At 38.1% G+C, this 20,567-nt stretch overlaps 3 protein-coding genes across 4 annotated transcripts in view; 2 read left to right on the top strand and 1 right to left on the bottom strand.

The window, feature by feature from the left end:
* Positions 1-20,567, top strand: part of LOC109418098 (uncharacterized) — a 734,843-nt gene that overhangs the window by 89,726 nt on the left and 624,550 nt on the right. The gene's annotated exons all lie outside the window — the stretch shown is intronic.
* On the bottom strand, positions 7,508-17,950 carry LOC134288931 (protein G12-like). Its single transcript, XM_062854863.1, has 3 exons — positions 17,785-17,950; positions 8,896-8,993; positions 7,508-8,317 (listed from the first exon to the last, which is right to left on the bottom strand). Exons 1-3 carry the CDS (start codon positions 17,948-17,950, stop codon positions 7,706-7,708), a joined length of 876 nt encoding a protein of 291 aa, XP_062710847.1. The 3' UTR covers positions 7,508-7,705.
* On the top strand, positions 17,645-18,759 carry LOC134288929 (protein G12-like). The gene has a single exon (XM_062854861.1). The coding sequence runs from the start codon at positions 18,211-18,213 to the stop codon at positions 18,757-18,759; it is 549 nt and encodes a 182-aa protein (XP_062710845.1). The 5' UTR covers positions 17,645-18,210.

Genomic DNA, 20,567 nt, shown 5'->3' with positions numbered 1-20,567 from the left:
CATTGTAGCGCGCACCCTCCATAAGGACAAGGTAAAGCGCGAAATTAGTTAATATTTTAAATCTTCCTTCAAATGTTTCTTGGCACTGCAACAGGGATTCCTTCATTTTTTTCACCCTGGATTCCTGTAGGTAGTTTCCCTGATTTTCCTTCAAAGAGTTCTTTCAGAAATATTTCCTGGCATTCCATCAGGGTTTCTTCCCGGGCTTTGTTCATGGATTTTTTTGTAGGTTTCCCTTCAGGTATGTTCGAAATTTTCTGAGATTCTTTCTTTGATTGGTGTGGCTTCGTGGTCGTGCGGCTAAGGTCATCAGGCCTTAAGTCGCATCGTGCTGAGGAGCGCGAGTTCGATTCCCGCCGCAGCTGTCAGGAAAAGTTTTCGGCTGTGCCACTGGGCGTTGCATGCTAGTCCGTTGTCTAGTGTCGTGCTTCCTTCAAAGAGCAAATAGCTCACTGGAAGCATTAAACGTGTCCGTGTCTTTGATTTTTCCAGAGAATCCTTCGGATATCCTTTTGGAAATTCGTTCCACAGCTAATTTAGGTTTTCTTTTGGGGATTTTTCCGAGATCCTAACAGGCATTCCTTAAGAAAAATTTCTCGTAATTCTTTATTTTTTTTCGGTATTCTCCTAGGATACTTTTAATCCTTCCTCCCAGGGATGCTTTCAGGGATTTCCACTAATTTCTCCAGATATTCCTTCAGAAATTCATCTCGGGGTCTTTCCAGCATATTCTCTGGAAATTCTTCAGAGATTCCTCCTAAGATATCTAAAGGATTTGGTTCTCGGATTTTTTAGGGATTTCTTCAGGGATTCCTTATAGAATTCTTCCTTCAATGATTCCTCCTTCAATGATTCCTCCAGAGATTTCTCTAGGATTTTGAACGATTTTTTAGGGGACTTTCTTAGAGATTACTACATGATTTTTAAGGTATTCGTTCTGGGACTTCTCGCGGGCCTCCCTCATGGATTCCTTCCAAGGTTCCTACAAGAATTTCTTGCGGGAATGCTTCATTGGAGGGCACAATGTTTAATTCTTTCTCTAGTTTTCCCCAGGATTTATTTTGGCATTTTCTCAGTGTTTCTTTCGGCATTCTAACAGTTATTCTCTCGAGTTTTATTAAGAGATTCCTTCAGGGATTTCTCTTAGGAAGTTTTCCTAGATTTCTCCTAACATTCCTGCACGCATTGATTTCAGGTGTGTTACAGAGATTTCACTTGTTATTTTAAACTTTCCATTCTAGGGATTCTTCCTGGATTCCAGAAATTGTCCCGGGATACCACCCGGAGTTCCTATCGGATTCGTACCTCCTAGGATATCTTCCGGGATTTTTTTTGAGGCAGGTTTTCTTCAGATAATAGTCCCGGAATTACTACCAAGATTATTCAATGTTGGGGAAGGAGATTCTTTTATAGTATAACGAGTTATGTATTATGAGAAAATGTGGTGCGACCGTGTTGATTGTGACGGATGCAATGACCGGTCGGTCCAGGAACTTTTCATAATTTAAGTTTGCTTGACTTTCTTGGACATAGAGCATTTCTGTGCTTGCCACATGATATACACATGCAAAAATAAATCCTTGTGGCATTTTTTGCAGGAATCCCCGAATGTATTTCTCATGGAATTCTCGAATAAACCCTTGGTCAAATTTCCAAAGAAAACTCTGCAGCTTTTTTGACTATTTTTTAAGAAATTTCTTCAAAACTCCATGGAGGAACTTCTGGAGAAATTCCTTGCTGAAATTCAGAAAAAAACATTGAAATTTTAGTGAAGAAGTCACTGCAGATCACTGAAGTGATTTCTGGAAAAATTTCCAGGAGAATCACTGAAGAAATTCCAAAGTGTACTCTTGCAATAATCTTCAGAGGAATATCTGCAGAAATCCCAGAGATATTCTTCAAGGAATCCCAGGAGGAATTTTTGAAGAAATCCCTGTGGAAATACTGGGTGAAACTCCTCTAGAAACCCTTAGTGGCATTCAAAGAAAAGTTTATCGAGTTATTTTTAGGAAAATTCGAGGCTTTAAAAACTCTTAGATTTTCTGAAAATATTCTTGGAGCAATTGGCTTATGTATTGCTGAAGGAATTACTGTAGGATTTGTTGTCTCCAGAAATTTCTCTATAATTTCTACAGGAATTCTTCCAAATTTTTCTTCAATAAGTGCAATTTTTATGAGATTTTTTTTCTTATTGAAAATTCTTTAGAAATTCCTTCAGGTATTATTTGATGTATTCCAGGATTCCCAAACGCGTCTAAAAAGAAATTCCAAGAGAAAGTCCTTTAGAAAAATCTAAGAATATTCTTCATGAGATTCTTCTGGAACTTTCACCTCAAAGTGTTTCTTTAGAGACTGCTGAATAAATCAGACCTTTCTTCTCTAATTTCAAAAAAAAAAAATCCTGCAGAAACTGTTGGATCAATTCCTCGGCATTTTTCATTTTTTTTCCAAGAAATTATTCCATGAATACCTGCAAAAAGTTCTCCTGTTTTTCAAATCATTCTTTTAAAGATTCCTGCAACAAAAAAAAATCTTTTTCAGAAATTTCTTCAGTGATTCTCTAATGTATCCCTGCAGTTTTTTTTTGTTGCTGCCGGTCTTCCTCCGAAAATTTCCTAGGTAGGGATTTTTGTATACCAATCGCTGCAGAAATTGTAGTAAGTTTTTTTTAAAGAATGCTTCCAGGAGTTCTTCCTAACATTCCTTCAGAAAATCGTCCAGGGATCTCTCAGAAATTTACTTTATCAGTACTTTTGTCTGCAGACATTTTAAAGAGATTACTATAAAAAGTTTATCTGTGGATTTCTCCGGGAATCCGTCCAGAAATTTAGCAAGCAATTTTTGCATTGAATCACTTCCAGAGTTCCTCCAGAAGTTCCCCGTGGTTTTTTATCTAGAAATTTGGGAGGTATATCAAGGAGTTTCTTCAAGGTAAATATTCACAAATTCCGCCAGGATAACAAAAAAATGACTTCAAGTGTATATGTCGAGGAACCCCTCCAGACATTTCCCAAAAAATCTTCCCGGAATCTCAAAGAAATCACCAGAAGTTCTTCAATGGATACCTTCAATGAATTCCCTCAGGGTTCCTTTAACAATCTTTCAGAGATTCTTTCAGCATTTCTTCCAGTAGTCGTGAAAAATCCCTGGTGGATTATCTGAAATAATTCTTGCAAGAATCCCAGGAGATATTTTTGGCGGAACCGCAGGAGCGGCTCTTAAAATAAATCCTTGTAGCAATTTCTGCAGGAATCCTTGAATGTATTTCTTATGAAATTCTCGGAGAAACATTGCCGAAGAAATCTCTGCAGCACTTTTGACAATTTTTTAAAGAAATTCCACGCTGAAATTCACGAAGAAACTTTGAAATTATGAAGAACTCTCTGCAGATCCCTGAAGGAATTTCTGGAAAAATCTAAAGGAGATCCCTGAAGGATTTTTTTGGAAAAATCTCCAGGAGAATCACCGAAGAAATTTCAGAGTGTACTCTTGCATGAATCTCGAGAGAAACATCTGCAGAAATCCCGAAGGAATTTCTGAAGAAATTCCTTGTGAAATACCGGGCGAAACTTCTCTGAAAACCTTTGGTAGAAGTTGAGGAATTTTTAGGAAAATTTTTGAAGAAAAACTTTAAAAACTTTTAGATTTTCTGAAAATATTCATGGAGCAATTGGCGAATGTATTTCTGAAGGAATTGCTGTAGGAATACCTGGAGAAACGCCATGATAAGCTTTTGTAAAGATACCAAAAAAAAAAAACTGTCGACGTCGAGATGTTTGTAAAGGAATTCAAGTAGAAATTCTAGGAAAATATTTCCTAATAAATTCCTTTAAGAATCCGTGCAAATTCTTAGCTTTGTCCTTAGAGGAAATACGGGAATTTCTGCGTGAAACACTGAAAGTAATGATGTTTCTCTGAAGGAATGCCTCCAGAGTTTTCTGGATGAATCCTTGAAAACAAAATTATAGAATTTTCAGAAAAAATCCTAGAGCAATTCCTGAATAAATCCCTGGTAGACTTCTTAAAGAAATATCTGTGCGATTTTCTGTAGAATTTATTTAAAGAGTTTCTTAATAAAGCCTGTAGGAATAACCGAAAGTTTTTCTAAATACATCTAAGAAGATTTTTAGAATAAGTTCTTGGAGGTTTCTCTTCGGTACATTTTAAAGAAATCCCTGGAAGAATTTTTGAAGAAACCGCTGGAGCATTTTCTGAAAAAACCTTGGTTGATTTGAAAACTGAATTTATTGGTTTTTTTTAAGGATTCATACAGCATATTTGGAAGAAATTAGTTGAAGATTTCAAGAAGGAATTTGAAGGAATCTTAAGGAAAATTTCTCGAAGAATCACTGGAACTGTTTCTGTAGGAAATTTAGGAAAAAATCTGTAGGAGTCAATGGAACATTTTTGTAAGAAACCCTTCCAAAAATGTCTGAAGAAATTCTATTTTTTTTTTAAAGGAATAGCTGAAAGCATTTCTAGACAAATCCGTAGTATTCTCGTACAGATTACTGAAAGGAACCTAAGGAGAAATTTCTGAGGAAACCCTTGAAAGTTTTTCTAGTAGAATTCTTGAACAAATTTCTAGGGCATCCTCTAGGAATCCCTTGAAGATTTCCGAAGGTATTCCTGGCAGAATTTCTCAAAAATTCTCTGGAAGCTTTTCTAAAGGAACTTTCACAGGAATCCGCGGAAGAAGGTCTGAAGATAGCCATAGATGGTTTTTATCCCTCGAGCGATTGCGCCGCATTTTGTACAACATGCGGAAAAAATCTCGCTTTTTGTACCAGCATTGGCGTGGGGCTGGCAGTATTGGCCAACCGTGCGAATCTTCTGATAATTCTGTTGAGGAATTCATCGAAGAGTTCACTCATAGAAGTACTTATGAAGCAATTTATGAAGGCAGCCTATTTATTGCACCCATAAACTATTAGAAATGCTCCATAGAAAATCAAAAAGTGCACCATAAAGAATGAACATATGTTCCATGAAAATGTGCAATGTTACCCATAAATAATTGAAAACGTTCCATACTTTATAAAAAATTTAGCGGTAAAACAAACAATTTTCTCATTAAAAGTGAAATTTTGCACCGATATATAATACTGAAATGCTCCATAATAAAATACAAATGCTCCATAGAAAAATGCTAATGCTCCATAAAAAATTAAAATTGTACCCTTAGAAAATTGAATATTGCTCCATAGAAAAATTAAATTGCACCATAAAAAATTGAAATTGCACCATAGGAAATAGATGAATTCTCCATAAGTATTACCAAACTGCACCATAGAAAATATGAATTGCTCTATGAAAAACTGAAAAGACTCCATAGATAGCATATTCTCATAATTTAATTCGACAGGGCTGAATTGCTTTACATTGCACTGCTTTAGTGGTGCAAATGTTTAAAGTTATGGAGAATTTTCATTTTTTTTATGGAGCAAATTGTATTTTATGTGGTGCAGTTTTCTAATACTTGTGGTGCAATTTCAATTTTTTGTGGTTCAATTTAATTTTTCTAAGGAGCAATATTCAATTTTCTATGGGTACAATTTTATTTTTTTATGGAGCGTTTGCATTTTTCTATGGAGCATTTGTATTTTATTATGGAGCATTTCAGTATTATTAATTGGTGCAAAATTTCACTTATAATGAGAAAATTTTATGTTTTACCGGTACATTTTTTTTAAGTATAGAACGTTTTCAATTATTTATGGGTAGCATTTCACATTTTCATGGAACATATGTTCATTCTTTAAGGAGCGCTTTTTGATTTTCTATGGAGCATTTGCAATTTGTTATGGTTGCAATAGCCCTTTGGCAATTATGAAAGGTATCCAAAAAAATCTTTTGAAAAAATGCAGAGTAATATCGATGTTACCACCGATTGGGATTCGATTTCAGGCCCCTAGCGTGAATGGTTTCAGGTTTGATGTTGAGCAGATCGAAGATTTGTCCGTTTCTAAAAGTACTCTATCACTGAAGATTTTGAAATGAGCTTTATGAGATCAAAAGAGTAATTTGTTCGAAAATAGACTATGTTAAGCTCAACCCCAAAGTAAAAACTAGTTCTACAGACCATACAAACATGTCAACTGCATAAATGCGCAACATGAAAACTATTCACTTAATTTCCTGACGTTACTTGAATCACACCTCCATCATATTCCGTACACACGCTGAATTTCGCAACCAATCGAGGGGATTGGTCTCGCTAGAGTACTAGTATCTGAGTACGCGAACTAATGCATCGAACCGCGCGTGAATGTTACCGCCAATGGAGATTTTATGATTCTTCGACGCGACACTACCTTCATCTCAGGGGAGTGTATAAATGTTGCTATGGCATCGTCAATATACCTTCGCAAAAAAAAACTGAACCAGAGATGCCAGATAAATATATATTAAAAACACGAAAACGACATATCACAGATAGTTGGAAGATAAAACGCTGGACGATAACGTATAAAAGATAGAAAAAAAATCTTAAAATTTGTACATCTAGCAACTCTGATCCGCAAGCTCGGTGTCTGATTCGTTCTCTCCAAGATGCAGTTGGCCCCCTTCTTGGCCCATGGAAAATAAGCCGCATTAATTGATATGATTGCCAACTGCGGCCAAAGATGCTGCGTAGAGCAGCTGCAGCAGCAGCAGCTTATGACCGGCGCTAAGTGCAATTGCAATCGCACCACAATTTTTTGAACCAATCGTGGCAGTTTATGCGCGAAGCGTAATAATTGTCATAGCGCCGCGGCGTTTCGAAATCGGTTCAATGTCGACCGGAGAAAAGTTTCAACTTCTTTTGAATAGTTCACCACAGTTGTAGTGGGTACCTCTGAACCGAATTGATCTCAATGCCATCACCGCGTCGCACCGTACCGGTCCCCAGTCGGTCATAGGTATCTCGAATCGTGAGCAATCACCGAGTTTCTCTCGCAGAAGGAGTGTCATCAGCAATTCACTTGTAATCCAAACAGCAAGCAAAAAGGTGCAGTTTGCAGTTGGATTACGCTGCAGGAACTCTCCTTCTCATCTGCACACCGACGACTGGAAAGGTAACATTCCGATCGATACCAGGAGAGAACAATCCCTCTTCATACGTGTCGCGCGCGCGCTCGATCGAAGGTGTAGAAAATCGATCTGACATTCAAATGGAGTTCTACTGTTGCTGCTGCTGCTCTAAGCAGCAAATTGTAACCTCTGGTGGTGCGACCCGCCGGCTCGATTGGAACAGGTGAAGATTTCACGACTGGTGCGCCACAGCTCGGGATCTAGATGCTACGCTTGGTTTGACTGTGCAGATAATTAGCTTTCTGTCGATTGAATAGAAACATTTGCAACATTGTAGCTGGATTCCAACACGGGTCGTGACGGTTGGATGATAAAATTCAATCATCAAGGCACGAAAAATGTCATGTGCGATTGACATTGGCATCCTCCGTTGACATTTTGGGTTTTATCACGGTTATAAAGAGCAAATGTTCTGGACACAGTAAAACGAATGTAACTCTGCAATCAATTGGTAACATATGAGTTGATATGGGTGAGAATGTATGAATACTTTTCGTGTTTTTCATGCGTGGTTCATGCATTTTCATTGCTTTTGGAAAATTTTTGGTTCGATTTGTTCGAAATTGGATGAATAAAATAGTTAATTAGTTTGCAAAAATATCACATTTATTTATCACAATTCCTTCCGGTACTAGTGCTCACTATGATCCCAACCGAACCAATCGTAGATACGCTCAACAAGTCCATCGATATCGACTCCAAAGGCGCGCAGCTGATTGGTAACACGACGTACTGCCGGGTCTTCGAAAGTGGTATGGATGGAGTGGTGTTCGGCAGCGATCATGCGGTGCAACTCACCAAACTCACTCGTCGGATCGGCAATGAACTCAGCAGCCCGAGCCTTGGCTCCGTCCAGATCCTGCACGGCACGAATCTCCTCCATCATGGTAGTCCAGCTACGGGCTGCGGAGTTTCTCAGGGCACGTGGTCCAATCGGAGTCAGTCCCAACATCGCAGCAATATCATTCATATAATCTCTAATATGGACGTCACGTTCCAAGGCCCAATCGCTGATTTTCTGCATTTCCTCATTACTGGTAGTCATGATGACCCAGGCTTGGTTCGCTTCCTCAGTCTGCAAGAAGGCGTAGATCTCACCAACCTGGGCATCATGGGTGATCCACCAGTTGTAGATCTCGCGGACCTCCTCCATCTTCAGGGGCTCGATCACCTCGTCCATCTCCGAGCGGAGATTGGCGCTGGCAAGGCCCAGACCGAAAACGGCCAAAATGATAAAGATTTTCTGCTGATGAAGTAAAAAAATGATAATCTAATCGTCCTTCAATATCTAGCCGTTGATGTCTTACCATTGTTGATTCGTCCCAGAACTTGACTGATTTCCAACCCAAAACGAAAGACCTTTTATACTGCCAAAACCCCAACCGTCCAAACCATTATCAACCCCAACGGGCCATTTTATCTCACCCACATGATGCAGCATGGTTGTTTCCAACCGTTCAACGGACAATGTCTTGCGATAAATGCTGCACGACCGATAACGAACCGTTATATCACAGACAAGCCGACGTAACACTGGCGAAAATTCCATCATACAGATTTTTATCAGCCGTTTTGAAATTATCTAGTTGAAATTCCAGTATTTCGTGTGACATGGTCACTAGATGGTAGTAGTATAAACTGAAATTTTCAATCGGTCTAGGTGTAATGCCTGTTTGTCTGTGGTTATATGGTGCTTGCAAGCCCTGCCCGTTAAAACATTGATAACGAACCTCTCTTATCGTTAAAACGCTTCACCCGTTGCCGCTGGTGGATGGTGGGTACGAGTGTCAAACGGCTTTTTCGTCAATCAGAACAACTCACCTCATTTAGGGTTTGAGAAATTACTTTATTGCCCGTTAAGCTGATAGCGATGATGCCATTGATTAGCCCCACCATATAACTGGTAGCACCTGATTGAACTACAATGTGTATGGCGAATTGATTGGTGATTTTCGGCATGACGATTATGGGCTTATCGTGATTTTGCTAAACATTTAGGTGGAAAATTGAATGTGTGGAAACCCCTAGCCTTATATTAGTTGTGCGATACCGTTGGAAAGCTACTGGTTTTTAGTTAGGGTTTACGAATAGATTCAAAGAAAATACATCAAAACTTATAAAACCTCTTTTTTTGAAATTCATTCAGGGAATACTCATCATCTACTTAGTTGAAAATTCCTTCAGGGTCTTTTTGGTAAATTTATTAAAGAGTTTCTTTGCGGAATTCTTCCTTTAGAAAATTTCTGCAAGATTTTATTGGAGAATTCTTGAAGACATTACATCTGGAGTTCTTCTAGGTTTCTCAAGGTATCCACCAAGATACCTCCAAAGACTTCATGGAGGGGTTTCAGCTGATTTTTGCAGTGAATCGTTTAGAAAGCTCCAGGGAATTCTTCTAAGTATCCTTTCGGGAAATTCATCCAGCCATTCTTTTGTAAATCCTTTCAGAAAGTCATAGGAAAATTCTCAGGCCATTAATTAAATTTGAAGTTTCACACCAGTTACTTTGCCGAATTCTTTCAAAGCTTCCTTCTTAGCGGGATTCTATCAGGAATTCCCATTACTTAGGGATCCTTTGGCGAAGCTTCTGCAGATATTTCTTGAAGAGCTTCTTAATGGAATCATTTGCGAGTTCTTCCAGAGATTTCTTCAGGAATTTATCTGATGGTTCCATTATCAATTGTTTCAGGTATTTGAATGAGATTTTTCCTGGAATTCTTTGAGAAATTATTTTTGGGAAACTCTTTTAATAATTCGTTGCGGAATTCCTTGATCATTCTTCCATGAATTCTGCGATTAATTCTCTCAGCCATTCATTGGGGAATTCCTCATCAGGAATCTCTCCAGGAATTTAATTGGATTTTTTTTAGAGATTGTTTGGAAAATTTCCCTATGGATCCTTGGAATTTTTTTAGGTAATTTGTAGAATAACTCTTCTTAAATTTTGTTCAGAAACTTTTCCAAGAGTTCTTCTGGTGAACTTTCCCAGGAAATCCACCGATATTTTTTCAAGTATTTTTTGCAGAAGTTCTCCAGCAATTACTTGTTTATTTTTTTTTTTGTGATTTCTAGGAGAATACCTACTTAGATCTTCTTTGCGAAGTCATGGGCATTTTTTGAATTATCTATTAAGATAATTCTCCCAGCCACCCACTCCGTAGTACTTATGGGAGTGTCACTGAGTCGGAGGCCTCTTAAATATGTGCTACATCAACATTTCCCTCCCCTATCCCAAGTTACGGTAAAGATGGGCGTGGCCGGGAATAATGACATTTGTGCTTTTGGTATTCTTGCATAAGATTGGAGCGAAGTTAACTCCCCAGCTTTGTTCCGAAAAGCAATCCGTGCAAGATTAGCAAAAGGTACATGAATGTTGTTAGTATCCAATCTACGAAGTATACCGTAACTACGCTAACGCTAACGCTAACGCTATCTATTAAGATTATTTCTACAGGAACTCTTTGGAGAATTTCTTCACGTGTTGTGGACATTATTTTGGTATTTTTTGAACGAAGGAAGTTGGCTCTCTCAGTCTTTGAAAATTAAACAAATTAATCCTATTGTGCCCGACGTTTCGGCCATGGAATGTGGCCTTTTGCAAGGGAAAATTGGTCAATCGTTTCGTCCTAAATTGTCTGTTTATAATGTTTTTTTTTTGAAACAGTCGTTGGTGGATCAAGTAGTACTGTGAAAAATTTATTAAAAAAGTTACCACAAAAAAGCCCAGATCATGACCAACCGACAACTACAAAAATAGACAATTTGGGACGAAAACGATTGATCAGTTTTTCCGTTGAAAAAGGCCACATCCCATGGCCAAAACTTCGAGCAGAATAGAATGAAATCGTTTAATTTTCAAAGACTGAGGGACAACTTCCTTCGATCAACATATTTCCAGTTGTTCGCCAATTTTTGAATTATCTCTCCAGGCCCTGGAATCCTTGACGAACTTCTCATGGGTGTCGTTGTGAATGTTACCAGAGTTTCCTGCAGAAATTCGTCCAGGAATTCTATCGCAGTTTTTCAAGTTTTTAAGCAAGAATTTCTGGGGGAATTTTTTGAAGCATTTTAAGATATTCTTTCCCGAGATTTTTTTAAAGAAATATTTGAAGAATTTCCCCAGATATTCAAGGGTTTCGTTGCAGCGTTTCACTCGTTTGCCTCTAACTCAGTTCAGAAGCAAGATATTTAAATGTGATGTTCGGCAAACTTGTAGCTTAGTGTTTTTTCTTCAATTATCACCAAGAACGTCATATTCTTACTTTAATATTTACAACGTGAGAGTGCTAGTATCACCTACTCATACTAAACGATCGAAAAATCCGGTCGTTTAGTATGAGTAGGTGGTACTAACACTTTTACGCCGTAAATATTAGAGTTAGAATATGACGTCCTTGGTGATAATTGTAGGAAAAACGCTAAGCTACTAGTTTGCCTAACATCACATTTTAATATTAGGCTTGTAAATTAAGTTATGGACAAATGAGTGAAATAAATGCCAGGTGATCGAAAACATCCTTGCTTAAGGTTTTTATTTGGGAATTCTATCGGGAATTAGCCGAGGAATTTCATCATCATCTTTTTCAGGGATTCTTCGAGGAATTTACCCAAGAATTTAATCACATACTTCTCCATTAGTTTTATCGAATGTTTTTATACGATTTCTCTCCTTGAATACCTTAATGAATTTCCTTATGTTTTCGTTGGGGAATACCCCCAAATAATCCTTGAGGAAATCTTCTGGGCAGTCTTAGAGAAATCCCTCCATAAATTATGAGATAGTTCTCGAAAAATTCCATCTTGTATTGTCCAAGGAGTGTTTGGGGGATCCTCCTTAACGAAATTTCTCCTGAGATACCATCGAGAATTCTTCCGAAAATTCCATTAATAAGCTCTTTTAAGATTCTTTGAGCAATTTCTCCAGGGATTCCTCGTGGAATTTGGTAAGGCATTTGCTGGAGAATACTTTCATTGATTTCTTTAGGAGATCATCCACGGATTTCATGGGCAATTTTTCCTTATCAAGATTTTCTGAAAGGGTTCCTTTGAGAACATCATTCAAGAATATTTTTGGGAATTCTTCCAGGGTTCCATCGGGATTGTTTTCTGAAATTCTCCCAAAGAAAATATTTTATTAATAAATTCATTTAATTCTACCAGACAGTGCACTAGTATTATCCCATCGAAACCTCTAAAGGGAAAACAATATTCCAAGAATTTTTCTAAAAAATCCTTAAAATGTTTATGAAATCCTGGCAAAATTTTTCCTACATATTATTTCCAAAGTTTCGAAGTTTTGCCAAAAACGTTTCACTGCCTTTTAAGAAGCTGTTTCTGTTTTTCAAACAGTACCCAATCACTTCATAACTGATTATACGCAATAGTTTTGTTTAAACTTGACTGAATTTGCTTTTCAGAAGCTCTGCTTGAGCCTCAAAAAATTATCAATATATGAAATTTGAAGTTCAAAAAAGTATGTTATAAATAACACAATAAATAGAAACAAAAGAAAATAAAAGAAATCCATCTTCGTAAAATAAATGACAATCTGACTGATAAGCAATCATACAACTCTGGCTGTTTTTTATGATATGATTTTGATAAATTATACAAATTCAATAAGATTTGAAAATTTCCTCTGCTCTAATAACAGATTTATGGTTTGGAAAAAATATGCACAATCGTATGCTCAATAATGTAATTACCTGGTACATAAGTAAGAATTGACGACTTTAGTTGAATCTCGACAAAATGCGTTCAGAATCATAGCAATGTAAAAATTGCTGAGATGTCAGCAGAATAACTTTTTTTTTATTAGTCGACCGTGTTTAAGAGACATTTCAAGCATTTCATGGCGTTTCAAGGAATTTGAGGGGGCTTTGAGACGTTTCAAAGGCTCTCAGAGCACTCATGAACAGGGATACCAGATGAGTTTTCAGTAATTTGTAATTCGTACAAAATCCGGAGGAAAAAATTGTAGCCTTTACTAGCTCAAATATCTATATTTTTGGCATATAAATCGCAATCTGTACTGATGCTCAAAAATCTTAATAAAACAGATAAATCTGTATAAATGCCATCCTTACTCATGAGCTTCAGGGAGGTATCGAGTGGTTTCGAAGGCTTCTTGCAGCGTTTTAGGGGATTTCAAGTCGTTACAGAGTGTTCAGGGGGCTTCAACGGCTCCAAGATTACCTTAAAAAAAACTAAAGTGTAAAAGGAGTTTTCGAAGCGTTTCAGTGTGTTTCAGGGCGTTACTAGAAGTTGCAGAAAAGCTTATGCGCTGTCATTTGACCTTATTTTGGTCATCTCAGACCCCCTTTTTCCACGTAGACTTTTCACAAGAATTTTTTTTATTAAACAGACTAGAAAAGTTTATCAGAACCATCATAAATCTTGAATGAAGAGTATAAGGTTTTATGACGCTTTTCAAAACCTCTACAAGACCATTTGGTTATCAAAATTTTACTTGGGTTGTGGATTCACAATTTTCAAAATTTATGATCCGTACACTTTTGCCAGATTCCAGATTTCCGTTCTGAAATTATTTCCGATGTTTTTTTCACAGAAAACCTCGATGGTATTGCTGATTTTTAAAAAATTCAGCAGTAGAGTTCAACCGCTCGCTACAGTAGATAACTATAGTGTATCAAACAATTGTCCGTACAGCAATTTTTTTGGTCAAAATGATTTTCCATTCATTTGTTTATAACTTTTTAATACGTCAATAAAACACGCTGAAATTTTGACCAATCATGAATCATGTATTAAAGCTCCATTGGTAAAATTTTGAGCGATACCGTCGACGGGGGTGACAATGGGTCTGGGGGTGAGATTGGGTCAAAACGGAGAAACATAAAATTTGAAATAGCTCATCAACTATCGCTAATTTATACTGAAAACTTTATATTATTTCAAAGAGGAGATGTTTTTACACGTCATTAAGCAGAATAAGATGTTTAGCAATAATCGTTTGTTTGTTAAATTTGTGGCTAAACTTATATGATGAAACTACTAGTAAATCACTCTAAAAAAATTTCTCCTTCGTAATGTTTAACATAAGTACCTAATCATAAATTTTCTTATAAGTGATTAGCTGTAGATATTACCTGGTTGATGAAATGAAAAAAGCGGGATGTCATTGCTCTTTTTATTTAAAAAATTCAATATTTTTGACCCTATGTCTAAATATTAGGAATGGGGGTGAGATTGGGTCAAGCAAGTTATCGAGTGCACATTACCTTAACTAAAAAATCAACTCTAGTGGAGGTTCGACTGTATCGTTTCAACTATCATTAAAAACGGCTACGCAGTCTCGAAATTAGCAAACGATGTTTATTACATGCCCAACGTTTCGACACGGGGTTAGTGTCTTCTTCAGGGGGAAACTAATTTGGTCGTTTTTGGTCTTGTGTTTCGTCTAACTGTAACTGTCCTGTCATTAATTTGTTGGTACATGACTTGTTTTGCTTGTTATAACTTTCGTGTTATGCTTGTTATAACAGATTGCCAAATGTCCGTTGAAAGTTATAACAAGCAAAATAAGTCATGTACCAACAAATTAATGACAGGACAGTTACAGTTAGATGAAACACAAGACCAAAAACGACCAAATTAGTTTCCCCCTGAAGAAGACACTAACCCCGTGTCGAAACGTTGGGCAAGTAATAAACATCGTTTGCTAATTTCGAGACTGCGTAGCCGTTTTTAATGATAGTTAAAAAATCAACTTGTTATCCAGTCCCCTTTTGACGTTAGAGTGATGCCATGTTTACCGTATCCTCATAAAAGCACACTTTCTTTCGAAAATATGTCGAGAAGTGTCAAACGAGTGTGTTAATACGTTTAGTGCCAAAAATCATTTATAACAATACACCCATGCATATGGACAGCTCCTCTAATCATCAGCTAATCTTTAGAGTACTGCAATATCGTAAGCTCACAAAATAGACTTAATAGCGTTCCTCTATCTCGAGATGGAGTGATTTGCTTTAGCAATATGAAGGCCAATGATCATGTTATTTATAACTCTTAACGGAGGGTTTGGTTAAACATTTTCTATGCAGTATATTAAAACTATCATGTTTTTTTTACAATCAATCTTTCAATGCGCCCTCCCTTATTGTAATCCCCCCTCATCTCATGAAGGTTGAAACTCTAAATGAGGATGATTATGGTGGCTAAAAATGGCGAAACAGCATACAAACGTTATTTAATCAAATTTCAACCATTTTTTCGGTTGTATCAGGCCTTTTAGGTGGATTAATCATCTTTTAAAATTACCTAAATAATAATTCGTCATGATAACATTGTGTTTTAAGTAGGTTTACTAGAAATGATCAATAACATTAACTTATATTCTCAGATAGGCGATTTCGAATACTTTGACCCATTCTCACCCCCTCTAAGGGGTGAGATTGGGTCAATTTTCAATCATTTGTACTTTAGTAAGCAATTCATATAACGTGATACTTTCTTGCTAAACTATCATTACCACATAGAAGAGTATACATACCAAATAAAAAGTTATTCCGACTTAATTTTCATTTGTTATTTAACAAACAACCTTTGAGTATCCTTTTTTGACCCATTCTCACCCCCAACGACGGTATCGAATAAGTTTTCTGAAAGGTATAGAACTTTTAGAAAAACTTATGAGATTTTCGAACACGTTTTTAAAACATTATATCTCAGCATGTACTCGATGAAAATTTTTGAATTTTTTTTTTGTGTTATAGCTGATACCTAATGCTTCCATATGCAGCTACTTTAGAGGTTTTATATTCACTGCAAAAAAATATGAAAAATGTGCTTATGTAGTTGACGATGTTTAGAAATTTACCATATTTTGCACATATAATCTGCCAAACGTTTTCCACCAATAAAAGTGCATTAACTGGACGAAAAATACATAGGACCAACTCTTCATATGTAGTTTAGTAGGTCCTTTATAAAAATATTATATTAAGAGAGTGTTAAAAACGTTGAAAACTCTTGGCACTTTTATTGATCAAAATATGATAAATTTCCAAATAACACTCTGAACATATACAGATTTTTCATATTTTTTGTAGTGAATATAAAACCTCAAACGAAGATGCATATGAAAGCCTTAGATATAGGCTGTATCACAAAAAAAAAATAAAAAGTTTCATCGAGTACATATTGAGATAAGGGCCAATATAGCAGAGGCGGTAAACGCACGGGTATTCAGCATGACCATGCTGAGGATGACGGGTTCGATTCCCGGTCGGTCCAGGATATTTTCGTAAAGGAAATTTCCTTGACTTCCTTGGGCATCTTCGTGCCTGCCACACGATATACACATGCAAAATGGTCATTGGCAGAGGAAGCTCTCAGTTAATAACTGTGGAAAAGCTCATAGAACACTAAGCTGAGAAGCAGGCTTTGTCCCAGTGAGGACGTTACGCCAAGAAGAGGAGAGGATATTGAGATATAATGTTTTAAAAATGTGTTCAAAAATCTTATAAGTTTTACTAAAAGTTCTATAACTTTTAGAAAACTTATTTGATCTCGCTCAAAATTTTATCAATGGAGTTTTAATATATGGTTCATGATTGATCAAAATTTCAACGTATTTGATTGATGTATAAAAAAGTTATGATCATTTGAATAAAACATTATTTTGACCAAAAAATTGCTGTACGGACGATTGTTTGATACACTGTAGGTGGTTGAGGGCAAATTATTTACTTCACTTCTTATTAGTTTTTCGTAGAGTTGCACCGTGGGGCCGCAGCCTTTCATATTGACTCCTGACCCGATCAAATACACCGAAATCATCAACAGCGTTTTGAGAGATTGAACGAGCTTCTCTGGTTGGATCGGTATATTATTGGCAGTCTTGTTAGAGATCATAGTCTTTGACATCTTTTCGTCGATATTGGGCTGCCTTTGTCTCTGACATTCGCAACACAAGCAATCAAACTACCGTACGAAACACAAATATCAAACGAATGCACTTGACCACGATGGCGTCTTCGGGAGACGGTTCACCTTTTGTTATTCCTGTCTTCTTCCATAATTATGGAATTATAATGAGAGCTGTTTTCACCATATGTGTGTTATATTCAATTCAACAAGCAAGAATAAACTAAAATTAACATTCTTAATCGGAATTGGCTAAAATCAATGCAAATAGATAGAATTAAACAAATGACATCATGTCAGACGACATTGATTTGATTCAAATTTATGTTTATTGATCTTCGTCAAGGTATGGTACACATACCCTATAATCTTCTTCATAATCAATATGTTGTGGGCTTCGTGGCCGTGCGGTTAGCGGCGTCAGTCGTCTAGGCGTTTCGTAAGCCTCGGAGTGTAAGTTCCCGCTCCAGTCGGGGAAAACTTTTCGTCAAACGGAAAATTCTCCATTGGGCCACTGGGTGTTATGTGTGTTGTGCGTTGTCTCGTGTATGTGTAATGTTTAGTCTGTGCAGCCTCTGGCTGAAGACGGTGTACTGTCTTTTTTTATAATCAATATGTTAGGGAAAATCGCGATCGGTTCATATTCATAGTTCAAAACTCCCAAAGTAGTTCAATCAGCTGCTTCTGGTTATTTGAAGGAGCTTATCAACGCCATCACCGCTATCAGCTTACCGGGCCATAAAGCAATCAAGTCAAACTCACTTGATTTACAATGTTGAATTGATTGACGACAACAAATCATTTAACAATCGAACCCACCACCATCGCCAGCCGCAACGGCGGAGCATTCCCGATAAGAGCGGTCGCTTATCAATGTTTTAACGGGCAGACCGCGGGCATGCATCGCATAACGGACACCGTTATCGGCCGTGTAGCATTTATCGTGACGCAAGACATCATCCGTTGAACGGTTGGAAACAACCATGCTGCACCATGTGGGTGAGATAAAATGACCCATTGGGGTTGATAATGGTTTCGACGGTTGGGGTTTTGGCAGTATAAAAGGTCTTTCGTTTTGGGTTGGAAATCAGTCAAGTTCTGGGACGAATCAACAATGGTAAGAATTCAAAGGCTGGATATTAGAGGATAAAACACTTAACATTATTCGTACTTTAGTTGCAGAAAATCTTTATCATTTTGGCCGTTTTCGGTTTGGGTCTGGCCAGCGCCAATCTCCGTTCGGAAATGGACGAGGTGATTGAGTTCATGAAGATGGATGAGGTTCGCGAGATCTACAACTGGTGGATCACTCACGATGCCCAGGTTGGTGAGATCTACGCCTTCTTGCAGACTGAGGAAGTGGACAAGGCCTGGGTCATCATGACTACTAGTAATGAGGAAATGCAGAAAATCAGCGATTGGGCCTTTGTACGTGGCGTCGATATACGGGATTATATGATACGAATTGCTATGGGATTGGGACTTACTCAGGCACAGCCTCGTGTCCTGAGAAACTCCGCAGCCCGTAGCTGGACCACCATGATGGAGGAAATTCGTGCCGTGCAGGATCTGGACGGAGCCAAGGCCCGGGCTGCTGAGTTCATTGCCGATCCAACGAGCGAGTTTGGTGAGTTGCATCGCATGATCGCTGCCGAACACCACTCGATCCATACCACTTTCGAAGATCCAGCAGTACGCCGAGTTACCAATCAGTTGCGCGCCTTCGGAGTTGATATCGATGGACTCGTTGAACGCATCTACGATTGGTTCGGCTGGGATCATAGCGAGCACTAGAGCTTTGTTGGCTGGAGTTGTGATGAATAAATGTGATATTTTTCCAAGTTAGTTAACATTGTTCTTCACTGCGATTTATATGCATGAGTCTTTCTGTGCTTAATGTTCATATCCCCTTCATGGTATAATCCATTCACCGGATTGACTATGAACTCACCGTAAAACCACTCACAATTAACACAATTTCCCTTCCAACCCACCGTGGAAAATCCGCGAGAAATTTCCCCAAAGAAATCGAATTTGCCACATCATTAGCCACAGCTCTCGGCTCAGGCTCAGCACATCGCTAACATTAGCCAAATCAACCCAAATGCTACAAATCAACAGCCGGTGACGACGACGACGTCGACGAATGGCGTTAACGCCTGCTTGTCTGGCATGCCTGCTTACTTAACAGCAGGCAGGTGTTTCCGACTGGTACCAACATTAACCACATGCAACTAGATATCTACAACATCCACGAGCCTCCTAATTACCGAAAGGCAAAGACAGTAAAAAAACGTTTTTCGCCTTTCAGCTGCAGGTCTAAAAGCAAGACTCTCACTTCTTCTCACAGCTACTTAGCCAACTGTGCTAGCAGTGCAGTTTATCACCACGCTGCAATCATCGCCGATGGCGTCACCGGAATCATCTGTGTTGCCAAAGGCAGATTTTTCTATTCGAACGATTTTCTCACTGAGATTCCGATATCCAAACTATTGGTAACAGTAACATCTGTGAAGAATATGATTCCTTTCTTCATTGTCAATTGAAGATGTTCACTTAATCATCTGGCAGCACTGTTTATCATGCAGACTATGTGTCTGCAGATTTGAATGGAAGTGCTGGCTGAAGATGTGACGTCTTTATTTTTACACCACATTCAGAAGATCCCCCAGATTGAAGGAGACAAAGTTACTAGAGCACATATCACTTGGGAAGAAAGTTTAGGCTTTATGTTGTATTTAGGTAGGTATCTAGATTTGATTGTGATCCACTGCACTACCGAAATGATTCACGTGGATTGGTCGGAAGCTCTTTCTTGTTGTAGTTAGTTGAACCTTCAGACTTTGTATGGTGAAAGTGTTTCTTGAGATCATGGCTGCATTGGATAGCGAGGAAGCCTTCTTTGAAGGACAGGCAGTACACTAAGGTCTTTTTACACAGGGGATACGTCCCATGTAAAAAAACCGTGTTAATTCGCGAAACCGTGTAAAAAAATACCGTGCTAATTCGGGAATCCGTGTAGAAAAAAACTGAGGGAAATCTGAAAATATTTGAAATGTCCTCACCTTTAGATATCCGACGTTTGTTTTAGAGAGTTAATAAGGAAAGGAGGGGGGGGGGGGTAGTAGTAAGGGTTGATTCTAGGGGTTAGTGGGGAAGGGGACATGGGATGGGTTATGGGGAGCAGAGTGCATACTGTTTCCAAGGAAGATCGCAGAGGATATTTTGGGGTGTTAAGGACTGTCTAGAGACGGACGAAACGAAGGATCAAGGAGACTGTCAACACCGTACAGGTTTACGGAGCAAGGTGGTGTAGAGAAAGATTTTCCAGGACACCCAGGAACTTTCGCGAGTAAAGGCTTTAATATCTACGAGCGTAATCGATTGATTGTTGTTACATCACTGATACTGTTCAACATCCCACTGGTCTACGGAGCATTGTTCTGTAAATAAATAATTTTCAAACATGACCTCCAATTTTGATCTCCAAGAACTTCCGCGAGTAAAGGGCAGAAGATCTACAAACATAGCCAATGGTTTCTTGCTACATTACCGATGCGTTGTAACATCCCAGAGGTCCATGGAGCATTGTACTGAAGAGT

The sequence above is a fragment of the Aedes albopictus genome, chromosome 2 (genome assembly GCF_035046485.1).
Source record: "Aedes albopictus strain Foshan chromosome 2, AalbF5, whole genome shotgun sequence".
In the NCBI taxonomy this organism is placed as follows: Eukaryota; Metazoa; Arthropoda; class Insecta; order Diptera; family Culicidae; genus Aedes; species Aedes albopictus.
Note: the sequence above shows the minus strand (reverse complement) of the source record. Positions and strands in the feature narration are given on the sequence as shown.